The 21,392-nt window shown below is 41.0% G+C and overlaps 1 protein-coding gene across 4 annotated transcripts in view; it reads left to right on the forward strand.

The window, feature by feature from the left end:
- LOC309485333 (B-cell scaffold protein with ankyrin repeats-like) overlaps window positions 1–21,392 on the forward strand; it is a 111,334-nt gene that overhangs the window by 14,905 nt on the left and 75,037 nt on the right. For all 4 annotated transcript variants that reach the window (XM_082152158.1, XM_082152157.1, XM_082152160.1 and 1 more), the window contains exons 3-6: window positions 14,079–14,203; window positions 15,320–15,458; window positions 16,004–16,146; window positions 18,633–18,747. In XM_082152158.1, coding sequence (XP_082008284.1) covers window positions 14,079–14,203; window positions 15,320–15,458; window positions 16,004–16,146; window positions 18,633–18,747 — 522 coding nt within the window. The remainder of the gene's footprint in view (window positions 1–14,078; window positions 14,204–15,319; window positions 15,459–16,003; window positions 16,147–18,632; window positions 18,748–21,392) is intronic.

A 21,392-nucleotide genomic window follows, 5' to 3' on the forward strand; every position in this document is an offset into this window, starting at 1 on the left:
AATGAAACTGGCTGCATAATTAATCTTTCATATTATCTACACTTTGTTTGATATAATAGATGATTTGCCAGTATGCAGAATTCAGCACTGAACAAAAAGTCCATTTTGAGTGGTGAGGGGATTCTATCTTAAATGCATCTGATTGGCCATTGCGTTCAAGAAATCAACACATATGTCTGTGATTGGCTACATTGTTCAACGCTGCAAACATGTTATAAATAGAGACTCTGGCCTGTAAATCGTTTCTATTTTGTTTTAGTTGTTCTTGTTGCTTTTGTGCAACAGATGAATGACAATTTATTCGTTTTTATTTGTTCAATTTATAGATAATTCTATTTTGCGGGAGTCCCGACTCCCGCGAATCGACACACGAGTGCATTACCGCCCGCGCCCGCGCCCGCACTCGGCCATCAGATCTATATTCCCGTGCCGCACTCTGTTGCGTTGGGTCCCGACCATACCTCTCAATCGACTGATTCCAGCGTTTTTATCGTTGTTGTATTGTTGCAACTGTGTGACCGTCCTCTTGTTTCACGGACCAGCAGCAGCAGGTGCACCGTGCAGCGCGCGTGCTCTTATCTCATGGGTCATCTGACCTGCATGGCCAAACGTCCGCTGAGCAGAAATCAGCTCTCACAGTCTCAGTACGACCGTTACTGTGTTAGTTAAAAATGTGAAACTGGCCCTAAATCAGTTGATCAGCTGTCATCACTGATTGACAACATTTCTCGTTTCTTGTGTTGACGAACTTGACCTACCTATCAGATCTGGGGTGGCCACAGGGGTGGCCAATGAGCTTTCAGGGGTGGCCCCGGCCACCCCAGGCCACCCCCTAGAATCGCCATTGGTTAAGTTAGCAGTTTTAAACATCCACTCACTTAAAAATAAATCACTTTTAGTCAATGACTTAATAACCACAAACAACCTGGATTTTATGCTTCTGTATTGAAACCTGGCTAGAAGACAGCTGCAGTGCAACAGTCCTAAATGAAACATCCCCTCCTAACTTTACTTTCATGAGTGTCTGCAGAGCTGTGAAGAGAGGTGGGGGTCTAGCTGCTCTTTTTAAAGATATCTATCAATGTAAGCAAATATCATTTGGGAATTACACGTCTTTTGAATATCTGGGTATTGTGTTAAAAGGTGTTCCACGCATTTTACTCATCATTATTTACAGGCCTCCAAAATACTCTCCAGCCTTTGCTGAGGACTTTACAGAACTGTTATCAACAATTACCTCAGAGTTTGACTGTTTTGCCATTGCTGGAGATTTTAACATTCACATAAATAATGCAGAAACCAATATGGCGAAAGAAATCAAAACTGTTTTAAAAACTTTTGATCTGACTCAGCATGTACATGGACCCACACACAATCGCGGACACACTCTAGATTTACTTATCAGTAAGGGTCTAAACATTTCATCGATTGTTTTTTAAGGATGTAGCACTGTCTGATCATTTCTGTATTTTCTTTGATATATTGATCTCTCCTGCCATTGAAGCTAGATCTGTGTCTGTCAAGAAGAGATGCTTAAATGAAAACACTAGTGTACTATTTATGAAGGCTATATCCTTAACACCAAGCATATCTGCTGACTCTGTTGATTTTCTCCTTGATTCTTTTAACTCAAAAGTTAAAAGTGCAATTGATGATATTGCTCCTGTGAAAGTCAGGAAGAAGAGTGGCAGATAAAAAGCACCTTGGAGAAACTCAACAGCAGTGCAAAATATGAAAAGACAATGCAGAAAAGCAGAGCGCATGTGGCGGAAGACAAAACTTGTAGTCCATTATAACATCTACAAAGACAGCCTTCATGCTTTCAATATGGAACTAGGCAAAGCTAGACAGACTTTCTTCTCAAATATTATAAACTGCAATTTAAACAACACACGCACTCTTTTTGCTACTGTAGAGAGACTGACAACCCCCCCAAGCCAGATTCCCAGTGAAATGCTCTCAAACAGCAAGTGAAAAAATCTGAGAAAATCAATAATATCAGAAAGGTGATCAGTACATCCTTGAGTTGCGCTGGGGTCAGACAGATCAGACCACCTGAGAAAGTAGTAACTTTGTCTGATTTCAAAGAAATTGATGGCAAAATTTTGGAAGAAACCGTACAGCACCTTAAAACATCAACATGCGCCCTTGACACACTTCCCACATCTTTTTTAAAAAGTGTGTTAAACAGTTTAGAAGCAGATCTTCTAGAAGTGGTAAATGCCTCACTTCACTCTGGGAGTTTTCCAAACTCCCTGAAAACTGCAGTCAAGCCCCTCCTGAAAAAGAGCAATCTGGATAAGACCATATTAAGCAACTATAGACCGATCTTGAATCTTCCTTTCATAGGCAAGATCATTGAAAAAGTTGTCTTCAACCAGCTGAACAAATTCTTATGCTCGAATGGATACTTTGACAATTTTCAATCTGGTTTCCGACCGCACCACAGCACAGAGACAGCGCTCATAAAGATAATAAACGATATTCGCTTAAATACTGATTCAGGCAAATTATCAGTGCTGGTACTACTCGACCTCAGTGCTGCATTTGACACTGTCGATCACAACATACTTCTTGACAGGCTGGAAAACTGGGTGGGGCTTTCTGGGATAGTCCTAAAATGGTTCAGGTCATACTTAGATGGGAGAGGTTATTATGTGAGTATAGGAGACCATAAGTCTGAGTGGACATCCATGACATGCGGAGTCCCTCAAGGCTCAATTATTGCGCCACTCCTGTTCAACCTGTATATGCTCCCAATGAGACAAATAATGAGAAAGAACCAAATTGCTTACCACAGCTATGCAGACGACACGCAGCTCTACTTAGCCCTATCGCCTAACGATTACAGCCCCATTGACTCCCTGTGCCAATGCATTGATGAAGTCAACAGTTGGATGTGCCAAAACTTTCTTCAGTTAAACAAAGACAAAACTGAAGTCATTACGTTTGGAAACAAAGATGAAGTTCTCAAGGTGAACGCATACCTTCACTCTAGGGGTCAAACAACTAAAATTCAAGTCAGGAATCTTGGTGTGACACTAGAGTCAGACCTTAGTTTCAGTAGTCATGTCAAAGTAATAACTAAATCAGCATACTATCATCTCAAAAATATTGCAAGAATTAGATGCTTTGTTTCCAGACAAGACTTAGAGAAACTTGTGCATGCTTTCATCACCAGCAGGGTGGATTATTGTAATGGACTCCTCACTGGCCTTCCCAAAAAGACCATAAGACAGTTGCAGCTCATACAGAACGCTGCCGCTAGGATTCTGAGCAGAACCAGGAAATATGAACATATCACACCAGTCCTCAGGTCTTTACACTGGCTCCCAGTTAGATTTAGGATTGATTTTAAAGTATTATTACTGGTATATAAATCATTCAATGGCCTAGGACCTCAATACATTGTAGATATGCTCACTGAATATAAACCCAACAGATCACTCAGATCATTAGGATCATATCAGCTAGAAATACCAAGGGTTCACTCTAAGCATGGCGAGTCCGCTTTTAGCTATTATGCCAGCCGCAGCTGGAACCAGCTTCCAGAAGAGATCAAATGTGCTCCTACAGTAGTCACATTCAAATCCAGACTCAAAACACTTCTGTTTAGCTATGCATTTACTGAATGAGCACTGTGCCGCTGTTCGTCCGACTGTTTGTTTTGCTTTCAAAAGTAAGCTCAATGATCAAACTATAGGCAAGGTGACAGAGAGGGTTTTAATTATGGTCAGCAGGGCATTTAGCCCGAAACTGTAAATGCCCACTCAGAAGGTGTAAAAGAAAGTGATAATGTGAAAGTGACGTGTATTAATGTGGGTTTGAAAGTAGTTAAATGACGATATTAAAGTTTTCGTCTGAGAAAGAATGTGAACGCAGTGCTAAAGAAAGTGAAAAGAATGTGCGAGTAAATGAGGGAGAAAAGAAAGTTCAAGGAAAGTTGATAGATGGAAGTCGTAAGAAGATTGAAGGTTAAAAGAAGGTTGAAAGATTTAAGTCTTAAGGGAATCCTTTTGAAGGAAAGATCTTTTTTTTATAAGTACTGTATTTAATTAAATTTTTCTAAACTTTTTAATTATTCTTTTTTTTTTTATTATTTAATTTTCTTCTATGTAAAGCACTTTGAATTGCCATTGTGTATGAAATGTGCTATATAAATAAACTTGCCTTGCCTTGCCTTGCCTTACCCTGGCATAGACTTTCCCAGGGAGGCTGAGAAGTGTGATCCCCCTGTAGTTGGAACACACCCTCCGGTCCCCCTTCTTAAAAAGAGGGACCACCACCCCGGTCTGCCATCCCAGAGGCACTGTCCCCGACCGCCACGCGATGCTGCAGAGGCGTGTCAGCCAAGACAGCCCCACAACATCCAGAGACTTGAGGTACTCAGGGCGGATCTCATCCACCCCCGGTGCCTTGCCACCGAGGAGTTTCTTGACTACCTCGGTGACTTCAGCTTGGGTGATGGACGAGTCCACCTCTGAGCCCTCAGCCTCTGCTTCCTCAATGGAAGACGTGACGGCGGGATTGAGGAGATCCTCGAAGTATTCCTTCCACCGTCCAACGACATCCCCAGTTGAGGTCAACAGCTGCCCACCTCCACTGTAGACAGCGTTGGTAGGGCACTGCTTCCCTCTCCTGAGGCGCCGGACGGTTTGCCAGAATCTCTTCGAGGCCAGCCGATAGTCCTTCTCCATGGCCTCACCGAACTCCTCCCAGGCCCGAGTTTTTGCCTCCACAACCACCCGGGCTGCAGTTCGCTTGGCCTGCCGGTACCCGTCAGCTGCCTCAGGAGTCCCACAAGCCAACCAGGCCCGATAGGACTCCTTCTTCAGCTTGACGGCATCCTTTACTTCCGGTGTCCATCCACGGGGTCGGGGATTGCCGCCTCGACAGGCAGAGAACATGGTCCACTCGGACTCAATATCTCCAGCCTCCCTCGGGATCCGGTCAAAGCTCCGCCGGAGGTGGGAGTTGAAGATCTCTCTGACAGGAGACTCGGCCAAACGTTCCCAGCAGACCCTTACAGTACGCTTGGGTCTGCCGAGTCTGTCCAGCTTCCTCCCCCGCCATCGGATCCAACTCACCACCAGGTGGTGATCAGTTGACAGCTCCGCCCCTCTCTTTACCCGAGTGTCCAAGACATACGGCCGTAGGTCAGATCCAAAGGTCAGATCATCGACCTACGGCCTAGGGTGTCCTGGTGCCACGTGCACTGATGGACACCCTTATGCCTGAACATGGTGTTCGTTATGGACAAACTGTAACTAGCACAGAAGTCCAATAACTGAACACCACTCGGGTTCAGATCAGGGGGGCCAATCACGCCCCTCCAGGTGTCACTGGCCTTGAAGGCCGCCATACTCCTAGTAGAATGGGAATGGACAGCCATAGGTGAAGGCTATAAGCAAGTGAGTTAGCCTGAACCACCCACTTGCTCATTCTCTGCTTAGATGCAGGGGACCCTTTGTTAGGGGGCCCAAAAAATATGAACAACTGTTCAGATTTAGGCCACAGGCCAGCTCTGTGGCCCTGACTGGGCATAGCAGATTATTCTTTTCCTGGTCCGAGTTCTGGAAGGGAGGAGGACAAAAGGCTTGCATCATGATAGATGATAGACCCTTTGGTCCTGAGCTACCACTGCAGGGGTCTCATGTACAACAGTCCAAAAGGAATTACGTTGGACGCTGCTGCCATCAGACCCAACAGCCACTGAAACTGTTTGACAGTGAGTGACTGGCCTAGCTTTATTCTTGTATGTATGTATGGACTTATCTAACTCTGGGGGATATGGTGAATAAGCTAAAGTCCCAAAAAGTCGGCGTGTTCCTTTACAATATCAAAATAGTCATTCACCACAACTGTTTTATAAAAAAAAGTATAAAAGATTTACTTAGAACAAACAGGTCAGTAATTAAATGTGTCTTGTCAAAATCACTTTTCAGATCACAAATGCATTCAAATTCACATTCAAAACATAAAGGCCCAAGAAAAGAAAATAGCCGGCAATAACCTAGCCTAATTTGAAATACCCTTCAAATGTTCAAATGATGCAGGCCTGAATGTTGCTTGGGTACGTTGTAGCCTGAAACAAAATGACTGCTTCACCACGCAGGCAAAAACAAAAGAATGGTACCTGTACTCAATGGGAATGTATGTAGCCTCACACGCGCAGGATCAAAGGTGACAGCAGCATGCAGCATATGACGAGAAGATAGTTCAAGAGAAGAGTCACGGCTAACGAGAAAACTCACACAGCTGACGATCTCGGCAAAGTCCACCAATCTGTAACGCTATCTGGCTCCATCGGGGTCTTTGTTCGTCGTCGGTCTCTCAGTTCCACACAGGCTTAATAGTCGAGGTCGCTGTCTGCTAGCTTGTTAGCAAAGTCCATGCAAAAGCACTAGCCACTAAGTCAGCAGCTAACTTAACCCTCTGAGGTCGAGAAACGCGCCGACGCGTTTTGCTGGATTTTTTTCACATAGCAGCAACATAAACTTAAATTACTCCGTAATTTATGGTTATACAGAAAAAAGAAATATAAAAAAATAATCTGTGATATTTCTACTTTTGTATGTGTCCACTTACAATCAAATCAAAACATTGTGCTTTTGTAAAATAAAGAAAATAAACAGGGTGTGTGTTCTGCCTCTCCGTCGCGGTGAACTTTTTTTTCTTGAGCACGTCTATAAACTGAAACATAACTCAGCGAATACTTCTCACACATTTATGAGCCATATACCTTTATACACATTTAAGTGTGTACTTTTAAATGATCGGATTCAAACTGAAAACAAATATTCTCTGTTTAAGTCATTTGTATAAAACCAACAGGATGTCCTGTATCTCAAACGCTTGCTAATTACTTTTTAATTCGACACGCCCACTCGCGCAAAAGAGATTCACATGCAAATCTCCACATGGGACGCGAACGCCCTCCTTACCTCAAACACAAAACACCAAAACACTTCACAAGTCTCTGCTTTTCGTCGAGTTTGGAAGACACGTCTGAGCTTACATTGGATTTACCCCCAGAAGAAGAAGAACGCGATTTGAAGACAAGAAAGATGTAAGGTAAGAAATTCTTACTTATTAGTTTATGGTATTGTTGCATAAACTTCACATTGCAGTTGAACTGTTGCTAGATATATGGTGAATATTATACTATTTAGACCCGTGTTTCCTGTTAAATACTGTTTGTGGATATCTGCTCAAACATAGATATGTATAACCATAATGTTTAATATTTTGGAGCGCGATGGCGTTTGAATGTATCATATTTTGGAGCGCGCTGTGGGTTTTAATGTATCATATTTTGGAGCGCGATTGCGTTTGAAAGGAAAAATGCACCAAACATTAGGCTTTATGTTTTTACTATTATCTCATTTCATATCATCATAACGAATGGAAACATTTGAAGTAACATATGATAATCAATATATTTTTCTCTAGCGTAGTTGTTCTTGAAATCTTTTGGAAGATTTAATTTATTGTTATTATTATTTTATGAAGCACTGCGTAGCCTATGCCTACAAGGCACAACAAACCTGGTGTTCATTATATATTGTTGGAAACGTGTGTGTGTGTGTGTATTCTGTGAATTTTAAAAAGAAATTTTAACCAGAAAAATCTAAAATCTATTCCCAAAATCGTGCAGCCCTATAGTTTCTCTTGATATCAGTATGTTCACAGTTTTTTCTTTTTTTTTCTTTCTTTCAGGGACCAGATGCAACTGAGTCCTGCTGACTTCAACATTCACATGAGTCTCTGTACATGAACATGGTAAAGTGAAAATCAAACACCTTGGAAATGAAAGGTATGTACAATGTTTTTAGGAATGGCACAAAGGTCTCTGTCTTTGGATCATTGTTTTCAATGTGCTCTTTTGTCATTTGTATTTTTGGATTGTGTTGTGTTGTAAATAAATACAAACAATCTAAAAGCCATTCTTTTTTAAATCTCCTCATTCTTTGTGCAAGGTTGCTCTGAATGACAGGGCCTGATCGCTCCTAATAGGGCAGTTAGGGGAGTGTCTTTGTCTTTCTCAGGTGTGAAAAGCTTACATATTCATGAGATGATCACGCCTCTTCGCATATGGCTTTGTCACACAAAACACGTCTTAGAAATTTTAAATCAATATATTGTCTTATCTGAATGAGCAGTCAGGGTGATTTTCACATAGTTTTGGAGCAAATATTCTAGGCTATGTCATACAATTTTCAAAAGTCTTGTGAAGAAATAATCAGTATGGGTTTCATGGCCTTATTTCAGTGAGAATTTTTTTTTGTATTTTCACAAACCACGCATAAATGTCATTATCTCAAAACTACAAACTTTTACATACATGCTGCTGATATATTATTGTAGCAGAGTTTGTGCTGAATACAGTGTAATTAGACTTTAGCCATGAAAATGTCACTAGTAACAGAAAAAAACACAAATGTCAGAGCATGTCAGACCACCTCCAGGGCCCAGAAAACAGCTCAGACCTCAGAGGGTTAACCGAAGCTAATTTGGGTGTGTTTCTCCATCCCCAATGTCACTTCTCTGTCTTTTACGGCCCTGACGAGAATGTTGGTCTCCTCGGCTGTGAACCGCTCCTGGCGCGCGCCTGGCAAATCCGCCGTTATAATATCAATCCGCAATGGAACAAGCGTGCCTGCTCTTAAAGGGAATGTAAGATGTTGCTCTGATTGGTTTATTTCACGTTACGCCCAAACCAAACCTATGAATAATGAACCTACTTCCGACCAACCCATTTTAGATTTGCGTCGGGCGCAAGAGTCATTTATCCCGCTGGTATAATAGCAACAGTGCCCAAGACCCGCCCACAAAGTTACTTGCGTTTCGCGCTTGATACTTGCGTTTCAGATCGTTAAAATAGGGCCCTTAATGTTAATGTAATGCACCAGTTTAGTGAAAGTGTTCAACCAGGACTCTTATACGAAACGTTAATGGTGATAGTTCTGTCTGTTTGAGTGGACTACTCAGCACAAGCAGACAGAAATAAGTTTAAACAGGTGTATAATAATTTGGGTAAATGTGTAAGCTAGATTTATGCCTATTTTTTCACATCTTCATGGACACAAAAATGATGATTTCCCTCATGTTAATATTTTTCCTTGTAATAATGTATGGTTTTCTAAAAATGAGAACTGCTGCGTCTGTCTGTGTAGATGAGATAAGCAAAGTGTATGGGCGTTGTGCACACGCTACATTGGTTATGGCCAAGCATGCGCCCTTAAAATAGCATATGAATAACATGCGCAACCACTAACTTTAGACTAGGTTTTTCCTGGTCAGTGGCGGAATTGTTTTCTAAACCTGCAAAATACGTTTGCGCCGGAAACACGCCGCCTCTTTGCGCTGCACCGCCCCTGGGAGCGCAAATGCATTTGCTAGTTTACCGACGTGCGTCTATGGAGGGAAAAGTCCGCTGTGCGTTGGGTGCAAAATAGGAATGATACAAGCGTCGGTGTTCAAAGTCAATTGCGCTGGGTGCAAGATAGGGCCCTCAGTGTTTCTCTTTCAGCAGACAACACTCTTTTTCCCTCTTACTCGTTCGTCGCTATCTCTCTCTCTACTTTTTCCGTTTCAATCGTTGTCTTCACGTTTTTCTCTTGCTCCGCTCACTTCCTTGTCCTTTGAACTCAAATGTCATTAGCTCATTCACAAAACCTTCAGAAATAAAATAAATTCACAAAACATTTGTGTAACTCGTTCTTCATATTCTTACAGGAATTTTTAAAGCATTTTCACATATATTATTACACAACAAATATTTAACATTTTAAATGCTGTATTCAGTAAAAAATGAACATTATCCAATGCATTTTTCTCATTGAGCAAAATCATAACGTCATTGCTGGTCAATGAATCTTAACTTTTTAACCTTAAATTCTATTTATTAAACTATGAAATTATTTATTCAAACTTGTATATCTTATATTAAATACACAGAGAAAATTAAGATAATTAATGACAGGTGTAACTAATGACAGTAGCTTTAGTAACTAACACTGTAACCAAGAGAACCGTCTCAGGTTACGCATGTAACCATGAACCCTGAGAATAGGGAACGAGACACTGCGTCCCCTAGGGGTCGCTATGGGGAATGCCTCCGGCATGACTGGTGGCTGAAGCATGAGTCTTAACACGAAAATGAACTTGACATTGGCAGGCGGGAGCCTATGACGTCACTACTGGTGCAACCGTGTGTATAAAAGGGCACCTGTGGAATACGTCATTCACTTCTTGTCTGAACGAGATATGAGCAGGAATACAGAAAGCATGGCAAAGGGATGCAGCGTCTTGTTCCCTATTCTCAGGGAACCATGGTTACATATTCCCTATTCTCAGGGAACCATTGCTAATTCTTTCGTAAGGGAACTCGTGCTGTGTCCCCTTGAGGTCGCTATGGGGAACGTAATACCCAGGCTGTCATGCTGAAGGGATGAGTGCCCTATTGGCTGAGCTAAGTTGAAGGATTCAGAAGAGTCCTCATCCCTAAGGTGCACACCAGCAGCACAATCATAGACCGGAGCTTCTCAAGACCGAAGCTCTCAACAGGATGACTATAAGGAGAGGAGCGTCCAAGGAGGCTCACAGAGAGCCTAACTCTCAGACATTATGAGACAGCCCTAAAGAGTGGAGGCCTCAAACAAGAGGCCTAGCAACACTCTAACCCAAGGGCAGTACAGAGAAAGCTCAAAAAGAGCTAAAGAACTCAGTCTAACTGACCCGAAGCTCAGCAGAGTGTAGGTCTCAGTATAATAACTCTCACAATGAGAGGAGGCCTAGCAACACTCCACACTAGGGTCAGTAGCCAAGGGGGCTCTCAGAGATTCTTCAACCTAGCATACTACCCTTCTGCCTAGCCGAGCTCTAGTGGCGGAGGCCTCAGTAAGACGACTCTCTAAATCGAGATGAGACTTGAAAACGCCTCAATAAAGATAACTCTTTCTAGCGAGAAGAGGCCTAACAACCCTTGCAGTAGCAAGGAGGCTCACAGAGTGCCTAACGACTCAGGAAACAATAGACAAGCTCTAGGAGCGGAGGCCTCAGCATGCCGACTCTCTAAGTGAGAGGAGGCCTAACTTCGTCCAAGACCCAGGACAGCTTACAAGGAGGCTCACAGAGAGCCTAGCCACTTCATATTGTTATCCAGGCAGAGCTCTGAGAAGCAGAGGCCTCTACAAAGTTTCTCTATAGTGAGAGGAGGCCTAACAATGCTCCATAGTACAGGCAGTAACCAAGGCTAAGAGGGAGCCTAACAACTCAGTAGTACCGTCTGGTCGAGCTCTAAGGATGGAGGCCTCAGCATGACGACTCTCTAAAGCTAGAGGAGCCCTACTATATTCCACACTCAGGACAGCTTCCAAGGAGGCTCTCCAAGAGCCTAACAACTCAGGACTGCCATACAGGTGGAGCTCTAGGGAGCGGAGACCTCAGCAGGATAACACTCTACAGCGAGAGGAGGCCTAGCAAATGCTCCGGTTTTGGTGCATTAGCCAAGGATGCTCACAGAGAGCCTAGCAACTTGGCCCCTGGCTGAGCTCATGGGACAGAGGCCTCAGCACTAAGTCCTACGCCTGTCAAGGCAGCTACATAATAGGGCCAGCAGCTTGACACAATATCGGGCAGAGCTCAGGGGAGCGAGAAGAGGCCTAACTACGTTCCGCGCTCAGGACAGCTTCCAAGGAGTCTCACAGAGAACCTACAAATCGGAATTGCTATTCAAGCGGCGCTCTAAGGAGGATGAAGGCCTAGCAACATTTAAAGGCAGTAGCGAAACAATTTGACACTACTGCCTAGTTGAGCTCTAAGGACAGAGGTCTTAGCATGACAACTCCCCAGAGTGAGAGGAGGTCTACTATGCCCAATGCTAAGAATTGCCATCAAGGAGGCGCAAAGAGTGCCTAGAAACTTGATACTGCTGCCCAGGCGGAGCTCTTAGGAGTGGAGGCCTCAGCCTCACTCCTCTGTAAAGGCAGTAATCAAGGAGGCTTACAGAGAGTTTAACAACTTGACACTAATGTTTGGCCGAGCTCCAAGGACGGTGGCCTGAATATGGCGACTCTCTAAAGTGAGAGAGCTCTAGGGCAGTGTTCTTCAACCCTGCTCCCGGAGGACCCCCAACACTGCTGGTTTTCTTTGTCTCCCTAATCAAACACACCGGATTCAATTCATCAACTCATTATCACATGGGTTAATGAGCTGATGAGTTGAATCAGGTGTGTTTGATTAGGGAGACAAAGAAAACGTGCAGTGTTGGGGGTCCTCCAGGAGCAGGGTTGAAGAACACTGCTCTAGGGAGTGGTGGCCCGAGAAGACTCTCTATAACGAGACGAGGCCTAAAAATGCTCCACTACTGTAAAGGCAGTAGCCAAGGAGGCTCACAGAGAGCTTATCAACCTAGCGTATTGCCTAGCTGAGCTCTGGGGACAGAGACCTCAGCATGATGACTCTAAAACGAGAGACGGCCTAACAATGTCCTATGCTCAGAACAGCTAACCAAGGAGGCTTCTCAAAGCGTAACAACTCAGACTCACTGTCTGGGCAGAGCTCTAGGGAGCAGAAGCCTCAGAAGAACTCTCTAAAGCAAGAGGCAGCCTTACAACGTCCTACGCTCAGGACAGCTTACCAAGGAGGCTTACAGAATGCCTAAGGACTTGATACTTCTATCCAGGCAGAGCTCGGTTATCCACAGGAGCGGGGCAGTTTTGTGCAGACAGAAATGTTTTCCATAAAGTCTGTCTCATGCAAAACACCCTAATTGTTATAATAATAATGTGGCGAGCAGGACGAGGCCGAGGGCCGCGAGAGAACGGTGCGAAGCCGGTGCCGTGATTACTGATGATCCACCGGTCTCGTATCTCTCACGGAGGAGCGGAAGTATAAAAGGAGGAGCGACGATCGTGAAGAACGAGAGAGGACAAGGCCTTGACTTTATGTTATGTTATGTTTTGTTAGGTGTGGCAGCAGTCGTCTGTGAGGAGCTGCCATCTTTACTTTCATTTTGTTGTTTGTTTATGATTATTAAAGTTTGTTTGAATGTTCGCCGGTTCCTGCCTCCTTTATCCCACAACAACTAACCTTGCTACAAACAACAATTACTACACTCTTCCAACAAGAGGAGCCAAAAAGGAAACTTCCTGTTTCACTCGTCCCTGCTCTGCCTACAACCCCGCGCTGGGAGGGTGCACAGAAACCATGAGAATGGACTAAAAAGTCCATACAAAACAAAAGGCACAATACCGGGATCGTGACAATGTGAATGATCTAGCTGGAGTTTACTATATATAATAATCATTTTGATGAGGTATGGGGGAACACCATAAATACATTTTAAAATAAGAGGTCACTAGTGAGGAGATTTAAAGTCAACATGAAATGGAAGTTATTTTCCATTTTCCTTTTTGTCCCCATTGTGACATATATCTACGGAGCCCCTAAAGGGTGATGGAAAAAATGTGAAAACTTTTTTTCTTTAAAATATTTTGCGTTCCCTCGAGAAACTTTGCGATCCCTCGCAAAACTTTTGCGTTCCCTCGCAAAGTTATTTGCGTTCCCAAGCAAAACTTTTGCGTTCCCAAGCAAAACTTTTGCGTTCCCTCGCAAAGATATTTTCGTTCCCACATTATTTTGATAAAAAAAAATGAGGGCACATGAATTTTAAAATAATGATGTGCAAAGACATAATTTATAATAAATATTTCATAAAACACTTAGAAGTGTAAATTTTTATTTCATAGTAACTTTAAATTCTGTAATAATTTGATTCTGCAGTGTAGAACAAGTCAGCATTCTATACAGCTCAATTCTTGGTTGTAAGTTTTTGATAGAGCTTGTTGGCAAGCCAGCCAAAAGACCATTTCAGTAAGTCTGAAACGTCTGGAACACAGTAAGTCTGGATGTAAGGCAATGTTTTCAATAACAGAAATTAATTTCATAACCTGCCACAGAGGGAAAAAAAATGTGCAGTAAATGTGTAAGAGATATCAGGCCTTTCTCTGTGAGCATCTTCATATTTCCTCACAGTTTATATCATCAGTAGTTCATACGGCATGCTTCTCCAGGTGTACAGACAGCAGCAGTGGATGGAAGATCAGTCCAGGAGTTGAAAGTAGAGAAGAAACTGTCTAATAGTACTCTTGTTGCTAATAAGACTTTATTGGTCCTACCCAGCCGTGTACCATGTGAGGTAAGACACAACACAATTTTTTTTTTTTTTTTACCTACTTAAATCTTCAGCTACTTAACTGAAGGATGGTTCACCCAAAAAAAATCGTCCTCAAGTACTAACCCTCATGTTGTCCAAAACCATAATTCTTTCGTCTATCATCAAAACAGAAATGAAGATTTTTTTTATGAAACCTGAGAGATTTGATATTTCTCAAGCTTCATAAAGTTAATAAAGACATTTGCTGCATATGAAGTCATAAACTTTATAGTAAGTGCTACATTTGGTTTGAAACTTATTTCGTGACCGATAAAAAAAGTATGTTTTATATATTATGAATGTGTGTAGTATGAATGAATTTCGGACATACTTCATCTGCCATGTTTTCATTGACGTGACCTGCAGTTGTTTTGCTTCACCTCCATTCACAAATCCTCTCCCGTGGCCTCATGGGATAGTAATGTGTCCATCGAATGAGCACTTCAGAATCTCGCCAGAAGTTGTAGGTCATCCAGGTACTTTTCACCTACTGTTTTATGAACTCCATGAATTCGTACATACTACTGTTTTTCACCTACTATATAGTACGAAAGTAAGCATATTCGGACGCAGCGATTGTATTTGTTGTGCTCTGTGTATGTGTGTTGATTAATATATATGAATATAAAAGGCTAAATTAAATACTTTAATTATACAAAGTGATCGTGTCTCTTCAGAAGAAAATTTATTTACAATGACTTTATGCACTTTTTGAAACTTGAAAGTTTGGATGGAATGGACGAAAGTCTTGTGAGTTTGGAATGACATGAGGGTGATTAAATGATGATAGAATTGGAATTTTTGGGTGAACTATCCCTCTAAGCATTTACATTTAGCAGGTAACCATAATAAAACTGCATTAGCAGTTTTGAATATATGAATCTTGAACACGTTAAATGCTTGATTGTGACGTTCGAGAAATGTTGCTATTATGTATCTTACAAGTCATTCATAGCCAGTCTATTAGTCAAGGGCATATGGAGCAGGAGATTGCAGAGCACTCTGTTTGCGAATGCTTAACACTGCCGTCTTACTGAGATAGAGCTCTTCACAGTGTGTAGGTTAGACTGAATATTGCCATGCTCTGTGTCTTAACAGAATCCAGGGAAGATATTCATTCTTCTGCAGGAGATCATGGCCAGCAAAGATGCAGAGGTTGAGTTCAGTGGGAACAAGCAGAGAGTGAGAGTGAAGCCTCTGAATTGGAATGAGAGCACACTGAGTGTCATTGCACCTGGTAAAATGGCCTACATAGATTTTTTTATGAAAGGGTGTAAAAAAATATTATGGTTGCTATGCTACATGAAAAAATTCATATATTATACATTTTACCTTGATTTTCTGTAAAGCCGCTTTGAAACAATGAGTATTGTGAAAAACGCTAAACAGATAAATTTGACTTGACTTGGCATTCTAAAGCAATGGATGCCACAAAATGAAAACTGTTAGTATTTACTCACCCTAATGTCATTCCAAACCTGTATGACTTTCTTGTTCTCATTCTTTTCTGTGCAATTACAATGAAATGGAAATAAAGCTTTCAAGCTTTAAAAAAAAAAAAAAAAAAGTAGAACTGTCATATGATTCACACGGTACAAATCTAAAGCCAGTTCCAATTCATTGTAATTTTACTGAAAAGACCAATATGTCCAATATGTTTTATCGACATGATGGTGAGTAAATTACTTTTCATGTTTTGATGAATTTTTTATCATGAATGAAACGGCTATGTATAGTATTCATAATATTATTCTTTGGTGGTAAAATAATCTGTGTTTGCAGATTTTACTGCTGGAGAGGTGATTGTGACACTTTACAGTAAAGGCCAGGTTAAAGGCAATGCCTGCATACAGTACTACACCATCATGGGAGATATTGCCCAATTCCTCCAGCAGGCTGCAGATCCTGTGAAGTTTATGTGCCAGGTAACCACATGTCTGTTGTGTCTTGGTGTAAATAGGCTTTTAATCTGTAATTAAGCTTTAACCCACATGCTTAAGGCCCAGGAATACTTCATTTTCCGCATTCCGCTCTGTCTTGCGCACAGTCATGTCTGCACAGCTTTAAAAGTATACTCAACCGCGATTGAGCCTGGATAGACAAGTTTGACACATGCACAGTGCAATTGCTTTTTATACTCTTCCAGACGTCAGAGGGCAGGACTGAGTTGTGTTGGTAACAGGACATTTGCTCGAAAGGATAGAAGACAAAAAGTAGTGAATCACTCATGACACAGCCATAGACCTTATTCAGAGCAGCGCCATGACAGGTATCAAAGCTAGGCTGTGAGGGATAGACTTAGCGTATTTTCAATGGCATCCATTGTAAAAAGCTGTAAAAAGCTCCTAGATCATTTATAATTTTACGCAGCTCGTATTGTCGGGAGTTTTTATGTCTACTAAAATTTATTGGAAAGATATTTTTGCAGTGTTTCGTCTGTAGAACAATCCAGAAAAACCCAAACTGTACAACCCACTGAAGAGATGCATGTCTATTCCTTACAGCCTCGCTTTCATTACCGTTAAAAATAAAAAAATGATGCTGCTTTAAATAAGGTCTATTGCATGCAAAGTTAAGAACTAGAACCAAAACAAGGCAATGCAAGGCACATTTATTTCTAAAGCACATTTAAAATCAGGCAGTGCTGACCAAAGTACTGTACAATTTGACAAAATAAAACAATAAAATACTTACAACTTTCAACATCAGAAGACGTCAGAATGCATAGGCTACTGGCAAATCATTCCACAGGCGTGGAGCAGCAACAGAAAAGGCACAATCACCTTTTAACTTCAAACGAAACCTTGGCGCGGTCAGCATCAACCTATTTGAAGACCTTAAGGGCCTAAAACATTTCCGGTGGAGAAGGAAATCTGTAATATATTGTGGGGCCGGGCCATTTAACCCCTTATGCACATATAATAAAACCTTAAATTTAACATAATATTCAACCGGCAACCCGTGTAGTGAAGCCAGAACAGGATAAATATGTTTCCTTTTTCTAATTCCAGTAAGAAGCCTGGTAGCAGCATTTTTTTTTTACCATTTGAAGGCGAACTGAAGGACTGCCACATCAAAGTACAAGGAGTTACAGGCTAGAGTAAACAAAAGCATGAATCACTGTCTCCAAATCCTTTACTGATAAAAACACTTTAAATTTTGCAATGGATCTGAGATGATAAAAGCCACTCTTCACCACTGAATTGATTTGTTTATCAAGTTCTAGGCCAGCATCAAAAATCACTCCCAAATTTCTAGCATGAGTATGAGAAATCACAGATAAAGGACCCAGATTGTTGTTTATCTGTATAATATATGCTGGTGGTCCAAAGACTACAATATCTGTTTTAGATTCATTTAGCGAATAAGAAAATTAGCTGCCAGCCAGCATCTACCCTCCCTCTGCAAGACAGCCTAACAAAGGAAAGGAAAGAAAGGTATAGCTGGGTATCAAACAAAAACGATGGAGAAGGATATGCTGCTTTGTTTACTGTTCTTGGAACAGCGTATTTGGGCAGGCTTCACGCGGGCATCCGTGGACCCTCCAAATGACAGAAATTACATCCTGTGGACATTGTGCGGACCGTAGCGGTACACGGACTGGAGAAGTTCAGCTTCTGCCATTATGTTAATCAGCATTTATTAGTCACAAAAGGGACAGATGTGAATGAATTAGGTATAGCCATAGTTAAGCAAAGGTGGCAAATAATTCATAAAGCTGAAAACTTCACACTTTCAGTTTGATTGCCGTCCACTTCTGGTTTTCAGGCTTTAATGTTGCTACAGTCTGCATTCATTGGCCAATGAGGCAAATTCCACAAAAAATTAAATAAACATTTACTATTGCTGGCAAGACAATGTACAATTTTATAGTCATGCAAATGGTTTATTGTGCCCCATGACCACATATATATATATATTGTACAAATTAGTATACAAAGTGCTAAATGACAGCTCTAATGCTATATTTATTAAATTTTCTTTTTTTAGAAAACAGTTTAATATCTTAGAAATATTGAACACCATCTATCATCAATCTTTTCTTTTATCAGTCCTGTATTATATTTTCTGCTCTAATCCCTTTAAGTTCTAATCTTATGTGAGTATCTCTAGGGTGTATTTAAGTGGTTATCCTCCCTTTTTACTTTTGCTATCTTCAAGATATTAGGGGTTAAGCCATATGCTTTTTCCATGTTCCTAATTGATCGCATGTTAGAAATAAGAAGGATGCAATACAGACACATTCTGAATAGTTTTAAAGGGTGGTAAAGCATGTTAGACTTTATTGGTTTATTTATCATTACTTTATAATGGGTGTGTTTGGGAATTATATTTGCACTTATGCTAGTGTCACACTCTTTGGCTTTCAAGAATTGTAAAGGTTTACAATCTTTCTTATGTTTATATTAAGGCCTTTCAGGTGTCTTCCTTGGAAAAGCTGGATCAAACTCTAGCTTCTTGTCTGATCCAGAAAATGCCGACAGGAGGTTTCCAGGGCCTGCAGTGTGATCAGTCTCCTGCTGGGGGTAAGGGCTTCTCTAGTTCTGTTTAGCTCTTTTAACCCATTTTAGGTCTCACTCTCACCCACCACTTGCAGATAGCCATTTCTAGATAAGCATGAAAAGGCTAATGCTACTAGCACTTCATTTTATAGTCTGTTATAGGCATGAATAAATGATGAAGGGAAGTGACCTCCGCCCACTGAAGTGCATTACTGTGCACTTGTTTCTTCGACATGTGCCTCCCTGCCCACATAAATACAGCATGACCCAGATCCACTGCAGATTAACATGGAGCAATTGACAGTGTTATTGTGTGTGCACAAAAAAATTGTCTGCAAAACAGTGCACAATAAAAGCTGAAAAGTCAATAGGTTGAACTGAGTATAAGAAATAAGAAATAAGTAACTTCTTCTGCAACCTTCTTAGACAATCATATTATATGCTGTTATCATTATTAAAGTGCATTCACATTTACAGTAGCAAAAGTGTGCAGGCAAAGGCATTTTCAATAGAAATCTGCATGACCGGGAGTAAAAAAGTTGACAAACCGAAAGCTGCTTGGTTTCAAAGTGACTTTTGTGAAATTAGTGCTTCTTGCATCACTACACTATTGAGAATTAACCTTTTTTTGTCCGCCAATTGTTGCCAAAATTTCACTCATGTAATTGCACCTTTACTGAAGACACACATTCCTATTACTTTTTAGCCCATCCCCTCCAACCACCTCTATCCATTTTGGATGTTACACCCTATTTTAATCAATCAGTGAATTCCTGATGGATAAAATCAGGGGCCCGTTCTTCGTACGTCGCTAACTCAGTTAGCTGGATTTGATTGTTGACGATTTGGCATGATCTTGGATTGTTTGGTTCTTCGAAGCTCATCCTGGACTTGCTGTCATAGCAACAGGTCCGTAAGCTTAAACCTGCTCGGGAGCAGACTTATTTCATGTAAACAGGATTAGATTGCGGCTTTTTAAGCGGAGCTGATACGGGAAGTCCAGCGCAGTGCGATTTCTGAGCACTTTCTGAGATGTATATTTTTTCTCGTGACTCGTAAGATTGTCGTTTACATTATTAAATTGTTGGAAACGCACATTTATTTTCGACTTGTCGGAGTCGGGCTTTAACTACAGCACAAACTGTTTGCATTGCCCTAAGATTATTTGCGAGTGCCTCTTTCCTTTACACTATTGGAGATGCGGAGAACTTGATGGAAAGTGCTGTCTGTCGTGTCATTCGGAGTTTACCTGGCGCTTTTAGGTTTAAAAAAGAGTTTTAGGTTTTTTTGTGTCATTTCCAAGCCACTTAAGACACAAAGTTGTAAAGCAGTTTTTTTTTAAAGCAAATTTTTTTTTTAGGCTATTATAATTTTTTATGAAGATCATGCAATCATGACCATGCCGATTACAGTATGTCACTCAGGCTTCACTAACGTGATTGGTACCATAGACTATATCCTACCATAGACTGCCATCAAGGTCTCAATGAAGGGAATTATGTGAACAGAAAGGGGGTTCACAATGTAAATGTGCAGCCCAGTTACTATTGGGATTCTTAATATTCCAGATTAATAATATTATATGAAATAAAAAAAAAAGGCAGTTGACTAAAATCTTCCATATCACAAATATGAAAGCAAAATGGCCAGGATCTGTGTATGACTTAAGAATTTTCTCAGATTTACATTTATGCACATTATTTGAAAGTGGTAAGGAAAGTTCCACAATTAAATATCAAGCTCACTGTATTACATACACTTATGCTGATCCTAACAGAACTGCATTTTTTCATAGGTGATTATGACATGTTCCTGCCTGCAGACAGGTGTTTTATGACCCCATTCCCTGACCCAAACCAGTTACAATGCAGCTCTAGCCAGGACAAGGGCACACAATGAAATTAACTTTGGCTAACTAAAGGGAAGATTTCAGTGTCTGATAAGTCTGAGGGTTGCACACCTGACAGGGCCTGTGACATTGTTGCATGTGCCATATTACACAACATTGCCAAAAAAAAAAAAAACACTTTTCATTAAATGTTTAATAAAAGACAAATATGCTTAGTTCCTTGAGTTTTATTTCAATTGTTCTTTGTAAAGAAAAGCCAGTGTTCAAATGCCTGCAACAAGAGATATTATACACATGCCTCATGCAACAAATAAAAAGGAAAAGTTGGCTATACACTGCCCACCTGTAGGCCTATGTCTCCTCTGTCTGTGCATACTCTTCTGTAGGCATTTCTGTAGATGTGGAATCCTGCAACTTATATTGCAGCCATAAAGCATACAAGTATAAATTAAGTAAAGTTATTTATGCACTTGCAGGTAGGCTAGTTCCTCATATGACCGTTATCTGAGAGGATTTATTCACTGTCCAGTGCAATGGAAACAAATGGACATTACAAAGTCTTATACTTTCTTTCCTTTGGAAAGTTAGAAAATGTCCACTTACTGCACATATTTCAGCCACCACTTTCTTGGGAACAGATACAAGTGTTGGTGTATTATGTAAAAGTGCACAAAAGAGGAAAACACAATGTCATTACAATGAACTACACTCGGGAAAAATGTGATCAATAACTCATGGCAAAATATTTTTACATTAACATAAGTTTATCAGTTTTCACTTTCACAAGTCAAAGCAATTCATCATTACTCAAGATTTAACA

Source organism: Leuciscus leuciscus (genome assembly GCF_965113295.1).
Source record: "Leuciscus leuciscus genome assembly, chromosome: 2".
Lineage (NCBI taxonomy): Eukaryota > Metazoa > Chordata > Actinopteri > Cypriniformes > Leuciscidae > Leuciscus > Leuciscus leuciscus.